Source organism: Crocuta crocuta, unplaced genomic scaffold, assembly GCF_008692635.1.
Source record: "Crocuta crocuta isolate KB4526 unplaced genomic scaffold, BGI_CrCroc_1.0 scaffold26, whole genome shotgun sequence".
NCBI classification, from domain to species: Eukaryota; Metazoa; Chordata; class Mammalia; order Carnivora; family Hyaenidae; genus Crocuta; species Crocuta crocuta.
In genome coordinates this window covers 3,754,492-3,764,507 of record NW_027532249.1, presented here as the reverse complement: position 1 = coordinate 3,764,507, position 10,016 = coordinate 3,754,492, and the positions used below count along the sequence as shown (strand labels likewise).

The window sequence follows — 10,016 nt, the reverse complement described above, 5'->3', positions numbered from 1 at the left end:
CTTCACCTTGTCGACCTCCCTCAAAGGTCCTAGGATCACAGGATATCTTCTAAGATTGGCCACCCCATATTAAATACCTAGGAGGACACGATTACTATTTTATTCATTTTTCTATTACGAAATTAATCTGAGTATTAACTGGCTTGTAGATTTTGCCTCCTAGAGGATTTCAAAGAACTGCTGATTTCACCAACTTTCCTCATTCGCTTGGTTCTGTGCTGCCTTTGCAAGCCCACCCTTCTCCCTTAGGAGACCCTGTTGACCGAGAGGGCGCCCTGCCATCCTCCGGACCCAGCCGCCGCTTCCCGTCGCACCCTGAAGCAGGACCAGCCACACCCCAGCCAGCCCGCTGCAGGCGCTAAGTGCAGTTGAGAATCTAGGAGGTGACACCTGCATCTTTGTCCGGATTTTGAATTCACGATTATCCATCCACACTGGGGTTGCTTTCACTGTAGTCGCCGCTCAACAGGGCAGGCGGCTTTCGTACGTGCTGCCGTGGGCATAAGTGGAATCCCACGTGGCCCCCGGGGCACCTGGGGACCCTCGGCGTGGGACCGGTGGCAGCAGGAAGGCTCGAGAGGAGGAATTGGCAGGTGCATTTCTCAGCTTACCCTAGGTTCAAGTTCTTTGTCCCAAAACATACTGTTATTGCCACTGCTTAAAAGAAAACGCTGCTGTTAGTGTTTAACTGTAGTAGTCCGTTTACAGTTGTACGATTTCAGTTGTAGTTCATACACCTGAAATTCTGGGAGGCAAAGTGTATTATCAAAACAGTGTCAGAGAACATGCAGCCCAGAGATCTGGCTACAAGGCCACACCCTCCTCCAATCTCTGCTCTGGTCGCCCTCCAGGCCCCACCCACCTCATCACCCTCCTGTGCTCCCCAGCCCCGCCCTCGGCACCCACCCGTGTCACACGCTGCCCGTGAACTTCCTGCCTCCTCCGTCCTAGTGGAACTCGCTCACACTTACACTCCTGGGGCCATAATGCAAGAGTAAGAGACGAGGCTTCTCCAAACGGTCTGCACGGAAAGTGGCCTCCACACTCCCGGATCCACGCGCCAAGGTCCAAGGGGGCCTGTCCTGCTACGGCCACCCTGAGGAGTCCCTAGCAGCTGAATCGCCGAGACCGAAGCTCACGCGTGCCCCACGGGCACTCGGGCCGAGGGTCTTTCACAGCCTGGGCTCCTCAGGGTGACAGACACTTCCATGCTGTCTCATTTGGACAAGCGTGTGTCACTACCCCGTTTCGCAGAAACGACAGAGGCTCTGAATGTTCTGGAAACAGAGCTGCAGCACTAAGCACCCGGTGCACGCTCGGCGTCCGGGAGCTGCAGGCAGAGGCCCAGGGACACCCCGCCGGCCACCGAGAGCAAGGCCTAGCCCCGGGTGGCAGGTGCGACGGCAAAGAAATTACTAAGCTACTGAAAAGAAGTATTTTAATCTAGTTTCCCCACTTTGTACTAAATCAGTGCTACAGGTCACAAATTGCATTTATTTGCAGACACCTAGAAAACAATCAGAAGTGTATATCTCTCTCTAAATAGATCTCATTAATAAATTTTATTTGGACAAGAGAACTTGTGCCACAACAGGTTAAACAGCATGATTAAAGACGGCAGCACTCCCCAGAGTGGTCATAGGTGTGTGCAGCGCGTGAAGGAAAGCCGCACCTCACAGCCGGTCGTGATCAAGGTAAAAACACCTGACATACAGCACACGTGCCAATAAACTCCTTCGGGTCATGACCAGCATGAAGAAACTCAGGACATAGATACTCGGCCAACGTTCTGTAATGTACACAGCAATATGCTGCATTTAAGAGTTAAAATCAGATTCTACTTTAGTGTTAGCATCAAGCCCTTAGGAGAAACCCCCCAAAATCTCCTTTCCCATTTACACACGTCAAAAACTATTCACACTTAGGGCGGACTGGGCAGAGGGCCACAGAGCCGACAGGTCCGTGCCTGCGTGGAGACGGGGCTAATACTGAAGGTCTCTCTCGCATCCTGGCTCACAGCCGCCTTCTGGCTGCCATTCCACCTATTTAAATAAAACCAGGAGAAAGCAATGCAGGTCTCTGGGAATCGCATCCCTTCCATAAGGAAAATGCTCTGCCAATTCAAGTTTCATTCAGTCAGGAAGACGGAAGGATTTAAGGCTTCGGTGACAATTATAATCCTCTGAGAAATTATTTTCCCTTAAAGTCAAGATAAGATAATAGTGTTTACTGTACTTTCTCTTGACTCTTAAAATCCCTGGTATCAGTGTAGGCAACTTGCACCTGCAATTAAGTCTGCAAGCGAGGAAGGTCCCTCCTCCTCCCAAAGGCTGTCCCAGATCACACATGTGCGGAGCGCTTGCCAGCCCGTGGCTCCCTAGGAAGCAGGACGACGACGAGGTTCAAGCTTTCTAGTAGGTTGAGGAAGCGGTGCTCATGGCGTCTTCGGAGATTTTGGTGCTGGCGGGGTGGATGCTTGCGAAATACTTGACGTCACTGTCACGATCCATCTGAAGAGCCATGATGGTTTGTTCTACGGCTTCCTGATGACAGCTGGCGGAGGTTAAGAAATATTCTGGAAACGCAAAGGGCCGATTACAAGTCAGTTTTAATGAACATTTCAGTTTTATCAAGTGTACCAAGTTCATCATCATAACCCTAACTTCTCCAAGTATAAACACAAGCCACACTGAATTTTAAACAGTAACCCAAACTGATTTCTGTGATACAAAAAAAACCTCCCCAAACGTGAGAGAATTAGAAGGTTTATCTTGATTGTTTTCAGAACAGAGTAATGGCTTCACTGCGCTAAGCTGATATATTAAAACTTATTACACCTGTGACAGCTATTAATTCCTTAGTAAAAACACCAATCACACAGAGACTGAAAGCCAGTCTTCTCGAGCCATTTCCTTATAATTGCTCCTAAAACAATTAAACTGGATTCTAAAGGAGAAAAAAGAAACAGCATTCATTTACTCATATTCTTATAAATCTTTTACAAACCTCTTTCTGTGCCTCATTCCTGAGTTCATGCATTTAAGTGATATTTATCAGGTATTTTAAGGGGATTAAAATAAATAAAACAAGCGAAATCTTGAGCAGATTAGGATTTGCAGCAAAGCAAACACTAGAGGGCTTTTGTCTTTTGTCTAATGGATGAAGAGGAGGGAAAAGACAAACACGCCTTCTGGCCCCAAACAACAGTAACTGATATCAGGTGGGGCCGACCAAAGGCAGTCATTTTTTATATGATCTTAAGTGACTATCCAATTTTTCAAAAGACTAAGTTTGCAATTACAAAATAAATGCAACTAGAGCAGAAAGGCAAAAAAGTCCCTATCCTCTAATCTATGTCCTCTCTCAGGAAGAGCCTCCATTAACAACTTACAAATCTATTCTTCTATCAGATTAGGTCCATCAACGTACAGTACTCCTGCTCAGCGGCTCACCTACCCATGTAGCCTACAAACTGCCTCCCCGCCACATCCGGTTTTCCTAATGCGGTCACCTACCCACCCACCTTTCTCTAGTAGGGTTTGTCTCAATGTCTTTGCAAGCAGCACTCGAACGTTTGGAACCCTATCATTTGCCAAGGTTAGCAAATGTGGCATCAGATGCACAGCGAACTGGTCCATGGGAAGGCAATCATCCTCAATGACAGTCTGGGGAAGAGAAACAGCTGCTTTAGATTTGTCGAGTTGGTCTATCAAACCAGAATACCAGCTAGCGTCATCTTTTAGTGACAATTTAAGTGTTACAGATTTTAGTTACTTCGTTTTAAACCAATATTCCAGGCACCTGGGAACCCAAAACAAAAATGACATAATTTTAAGTCCCTGCAGACATGCTGTTTTTAAACGGCTCCCTAGAGACCTGGAGCGTGCAGTCACATTCACTTGCACACATGTACCATGGGCCATGGACCCCAAGCACCCTCTAGTGGATGGCTATGGGATGGGCAAGGCAGACACCCAACTCCAGAGAACAGGTGATCGATCCTATGAAAAGCCCCCTGGCAAAACTGTTTGTTCCTTAAGCATAAGAAAGAGGGTGTTGAGAGGCAAAGAGTGAACGAAGAAAGATACTTTTAGATAGAAAGAGGTATATAAATGGGTAAGTCTTCACTTACCTGGCAGACAAAGACAAAGGCTTGCCGACCAGACCACTTGGGACATCTACCAAAGTTTTCCACCAGCTCATTGATAAGGTCCACTCCAAATGTGGGTGGCGTGGCCATGTGCAGCTTCTTTACCATCTCACTAACCTAGGAGGGTGAACACAGACAAGTGAGGAATATATCTTCTGTTCTAAGATCTTATTAAATAGTTAGCTGTTCTAAAATTGTAAAAATTTTAACACATACCAACTTGTAGGAAATCCAACGAACAGAAGAAACTTTATCTGCACACAGATTCAGAGCAATGGGACGTAAATAGTCATAAACATCTCTGGGACTATATAATTCTAGAAGTAAAATCAGCTGTCTATAAAAATGAATATAAAAAAATTATAATTAAAATTTTAAAGTAAACAAATGAAAACAGGTTAGTCATGTGAATAATGTGTACTACACTATCTGTAAGACAAGTGCATGCAAACACTAGCGATCAGCGTCGTCTCTCACGCACAGACCTATCTCCAGTCCCTGGGTATCTGGAAATGCATTTAAACCCTATGTAAGTTCAAAAAGTAGCTCCTGCCTTCAGAATGTAAGGAAAACAAATGTTGAATTCTGTGAAAGTAGGGATTGACACGAAGCATAGTTTCCTAGTATGTTTAACTGGGGCATGGAACATATTCTTTCCACAGTAAGTGTTCAGATGCTGAGACACTTCCATCTACAAACCAGTTTCCTAAATAAGAAGTTCTAACAGCATTAAGCAGCCTGGTGTGGACCTGTCAGGGCTCTGAGCAGCCTCGAAGGGAATGGCAGGCTTATGAGGGATAACAGACATGAAGAGGTCCTCTGGCGAGTGTTCCTATTATGTCTCGTGAGACCTGAAGACCGAGTGTGTCCATTTGGCTACTTTGAGTGGATGCAACAATGCCCTTGAAAAAAATATCTCAGATATGAATGAGACTTTTTGCCTTTCAGATTTTATGTTTAAGATTATTTACATTTGTAGTTGGCAGGGAATAAGGTAGAGACATGAATATACACAATGTAGCAATGACCAATGTACCTGTGTATACACACAAACATAAATCCTCAGAGACAGAGGCACACTATCAACTCTTATTTTCTGACACTGCGATGTTCCTTGCTGGCCTCCCCTGGGTACACACCACATGAGACAGTTGGGCATCAGAAAAGCAAACTGGAGAGAGGCCCCTTAGCAGGCATGAAATAACCGACACATGTTGGGGGACAGGCATCAAGCCCCACGCACTCTCCTCCTGGGCCCTTCTCTTCACCAAGCCTGAGCCTTAAGGGGCTGACAGAGGGCAGAAGGGCGGCAGAGCCTGTCCATGCCTGGGTGCAGGCAACCACTGCAGCTGGAGGCAGAGGAGAACAAACTCTATCCCAGGGAGAGGGGCAGCGAACCTTCTGAGCTAAGACCCTGCACTGATAACAGGCACAAGTCTCCTGCTGAGGAAGGGCAGGAGCCTCTGACCACATATACAAGGCAGAAACTGGATGTCACGGGGAGAGGAGCAGAATTCTGAGAAACCCCAGGCACACAGGACCTTCCCAAATAACTGGGATTCTCCCCTTTCCCAGCACGAGCCAACCACATCCTCTCAGCAGCCTACAGCTAGGGGAAGGGAAGAGACCCACCCATTTCGCAGGGGCGCGTGAGAGCTGAGGGTGGAATGCTAACACATGAAAAGGCCCCCTGGCATTCCAGCTCCCACCCTCACTCAGCAGAAGGCACTGGCAGGCCCTGGCAAGAAGAATCAAAGCGTATCATGCACTGAAGGCAATCACACAGACAACAAAGCCCAAACCCATCTTGCTCCTGAGCAGATGGACCCGACCCTCCACACCAATGGCAGAAGAGCTATGTCTATTTTGTCAGAACCTGGCAAGCCAGAACTCAGTGGAGTGATCCCTTTAAGGTATGAAGAAAACAACAAGCAACAACCCAAACTGGCAGTCCTGATTCTATACCCAGCAAAGATAGCTTTTAAAAATTCAAGTGAGGTCTGGAATCCGGAATATAGAAAAAACTCCTACAACTTAATCCAACCTAAGATCAACCCAATTAAAAAATGGGCAATGGACTTGAATAGATATTTCTTTAGATTATATACAAATGGTCAACAAGCACAGAAAAGGTGTTAAATACCACTAGTCCTTAAGGAAATGCAAATCAAGATCACCATGAAACACTGCTTCACACCCGCTATAATCATGGCTATAATCTCTTTAAAAAAGGCAAATACCAAGTGCTGGGGAGGATGTGGTAAAACTAAACCCTGTACATTGCTCGTGGGAATGTAAAATGGTACAACTGTTGTGGCAGTTTGGTGGCTCCCCAACAAATTAAATAGAATTATCAAATAACCCACCAAATCCACCACAAAATAAGTGAAGATAGGTATTCACAGAAAAACTTGTATACGAATGTTCACAGCAGTACCAGTCACATCAGCCAAAAAAGTAGAAACAACCCAAACGTTCATCAATGGATGAATGGATTTTAAAAACTGGTACACAATGCAGTATTACTCAGTCATAAAAAGCAACAACATTCTGACATGTTACAACACGAATGAATCTTGAAAACACTATGCTAAGTGGAGAAATCAGACACAAAAGACCACATGTAATAAAACTCCACTTATAGGAAATGTCCAGAACAGGCAAAGCCACACATAACAGATTAACAGTTGCTAGAAGTCAAACGCAGAGAGGGATGAGGAGTGACTAGGAAAGGGCATGGTGTTCCTTTTGGGAGGATGGAATGTTTCAGAACCAGACAGTGGTAATGTTTGCACAACACTGAATCTACTACATTTCACCAATGGTAAATTTGGTTATGTGTATTTTATCACAATAATGAGGAATAAAAAAGGAAAAACAAGCTTTAAAAAAAAAAAGGCTAAGAAATTTCACTGTTGGCAAACCTTGTATTTCCAGAAATGTTAAAAGGAATAGAATTCCAGACAGAAATTTGTATCTACTCAAACAAATCTAGAAAAGGTAAACACGAAGTAAATATCCTTCCAAAATATAGTCCAGTGAATTGTTAGAACTTACTCAGCCAGTTCAGCTCGAAAGCGCCAATTTCTACTATTGTCTGTCACCAAAAACTCCTGAAGTTGATAAAGATATTCTCTTCTTTTGTCAATATGAAGAAGCTGAAGGGACAAAATAAAAATATGCATGAAGACAATATATAGGCATTATTACTTTTACCACACTGCTTGAAAATGATATAAACAATGTAGTTAATTCTTCTGAATTGTAAGTATTTTTAATTCAAAATTTTGGGGAAAAAAAGTACAAGTGTTTGTAATCATGATGTAACACTGTTTAGAATGAGATTTGCTGTGGACATTCTAAAATTAAAAATTGAAAGACCACCAGCAAAAGTGAAGAGAATGGGACTATTTCTTTTTTTAAGTCATTACATCTATCAAACCATGGCTACATTTTCTGACTCATGAACATACAGAGACTTAATCTTGGTGGGAATAGAAAATCAAAAATTTCAGACCACAGTGGAACTTTAGTGTGTTTTTATGCAGAATAATTCAAAAGTTACCTTCAGAAAATCATGCAAATGTTTAAGGACACCTATCCTGACTTCGTCGAGGTCTTTTAAAAATCCATTGAAGATCGGAACCAGATCTGCCGCCGTCAGTTGATCTCCAAGAATAACCGCCAGCTCGTGGATAGAGAAGGCTAATGTCCTTCGAACCTTCCACTGCAGAGACAGAGATGACCAAGTTCATAAGCGAAGCACACAGTACTGATTTTACTCTCAGTACATGAAGGCTAACTTACATCGGAACATCACCAATCTCTAACTAAAAGAATAGAAGTAATGGCAAGAACAGATCCTCAGTTTTAAATGTCTACTATGCATCAAAAACTGGCTGAGATGATGGGCATGGGGGAGGGCACTTGTTGGGATGAGCACTGGGTGTTATATGGAAACCAACTTGATAATAAACTATTTAAGAAAAAAAAATACAAACATGTTAGGAAAAAAAAAAAACTGGCTGAGAAAATTTCAAAGCCCTGCACAGTACGTATTCTCTCCATTTCATTTACGAAGGGAAAAAGGATTGGAAAGCACCACTGGCATAATCTCTGTAGTTCTCTGAATGATGTCCGACTCATGGATGTGTCCCACATCCATCATCCTCGCCTGACTGTTCCCCTTCTGATTCCTGTACAGCCGATCTTGGATTAAAAAACAATAATCAAACTGGCTTTTAAGGAACTGACAACTAAGGAAATGTAGAAATGGGAAGATGTAGGAAAATTTACATTAAAAACATGTTTTTCTTCATGGGGTCTTAATTTTAAAAGTTTTACTTTGTTACTTGGCTTAAAACACTCTACTTGTGGAGAAGCTGTTTACAGCAAGGGTTTTATCCCCAAACACCCCGTTCTTGAAATAAAATTTTGTACCCACATTCAACACATCAAGCAGGTGAAGGCAGAGGTGTTCCGATCGAGCGGAGGGGACGGAGGAGGCATGAAGCCCTACCATCCAGGGCCTTCTAGTCACCGGGGGCCCTGACGTGCACGTGCCACAGGAACCCTGAAAGGTCTGCGGACTGAAGACGGAAAACCACCGATGTGGAGGACGCAGCACTCTGGACGCTGGGCCTCTGTGGTCCCCTGCCCAGTTCTACTAGTGAAGAAGCGTGTGAATACGAGGTAAATTCACTTCACCCGGACCCTGGCTTCTCAACCTCATTGGTCAGTGGAGGATCTTAAACCATGTTCTCTCAAGATTACTGTCAACTCCTACCTTGCTTAATCAACAGCACGATTCCTTGAAAAATGCAATAACCACTAACACATTTAAGGGAAAATTATTCATATGTCAGCATAAATTAGTCTAACCAGACTGCTTTCTTAATAACCGAGAGATTAAATTTCACTGAAGGAACAGATTTTGTGGAAGAGGGACAAAATTTTGGTATACCATAGAAACCAGACCTAATGGCAGGGGAAGTCACATCGACAAACTCTGGGAAGAGAGCCACAAAAAATTCACAGGTATCCAGACAAGATCACCCAGGTCAACATTTCATATTTTGTTTTCTTTCAGAAAGAAGGGTGGTGGTGGTGGGTCTGGACAAAGTGTGCACATGTGCACCCACACACGTGCACCACACACAGAACTTCTCTCACCTTTATTCCTGCACAACCTGCTGACCCAGGGCCAGCGCTCGGAAGTGCTAACATTACTATGTGTTAAGCTCTATTAAGGTTTAAAAAAAAAAAAAAAATCGAAGAACCCATTTATAACACTATGTCCAGAATTAATCTACACATACACTTCAGACAGTAACACGTTTGTAAGTTAGGAACTTAGGAGTGTCAAATGTGAGGATTTCCAAACTGGCACTTGGCCCATACAAAATGAAACCTCTCTGGTATTACTTTTAAGCTCTTCTGCACATCATTTCCTGCAATACCAAGTATTTGCTGGAACGTGAACAGGAATTCAGGTTTGAAGGTTTTGCAGGGAAAATCACCATGCCTTCCATCCACGCACACGGTGCTCATTCCTCAGCTGCCCTGCTCACCTGCATGTCTGACGCCAGTGTCTCATAGGTCTCCCTCAGGCAGTGCCAGTTCTGCCTGCCGAGCGTCAGGGCCACACCGGGAAGGCTGTATGCACAGTGCTTAGCAATCTCAGTGTCGACCGTCTGGGCACGAGAGGGGTCCGTCATAGATAAATACTGATCTAACAGAGCCTGAGGCACAACATCCTAATGAGAAGAGAGACACGACAGTGATTCATTTTAGCAGTGTAAGCAAAAATCAGGTAAACGTATTTTTAAATATATTAATTTTTATTTTTTTATTTGAGAGAAAGAGC

At 44.1% G+C, this 10,016-nt stretch overlaps 1 protein-coding gene across 2 annotated transcripts in view; it reads right to left on the bottom strand.

Annotated features, from left to right (window-relative positions):
- Positions 1-1,543: 1,543 nt before the first annotated feature.
- The window catches only part of PPP4R1 (protein phosphatase 4 regulatory subunit 1), a 40,862-nt gene continuing 32,389 nt past the window's right edge, over positions 1,544-10,016 (bottom strand). For both annotated transcript variants that reach the window (XM_077778104.1, XM_077778105.1), the window contains 7 exons: positions 9,721-9,906; positions 7,716-7,877; positions 7,208-7,308; positions 4,367-4,487; positions 4,133-4,267; positions 3,524-3,665; positions 1,544-2,575 (listed from right to left, as the gene is read on the bottom strand). In XM_077778104.1, the coding sequence (XP_077634230.1) occupies positions 2,412-2,575; positions 3,524-3,665; positions 4,133-4,267; positions 4,367-4,487; positions 7,208-7,308; positions 7,716-7,877; positions 9,721-9,906 (1,011 nt within the window). In that variant the 3' untranslated portion in view covers positions 1,544-2,411. The remainder of the gene's footprint in view (positions 2,576-3,523; positions 3,666-4,132; positions 4,268-4,366; positions 4,488-7,207; positions 7,309-7,715; positions 7,878-9,720; positions 9,907-10,016) is intronic.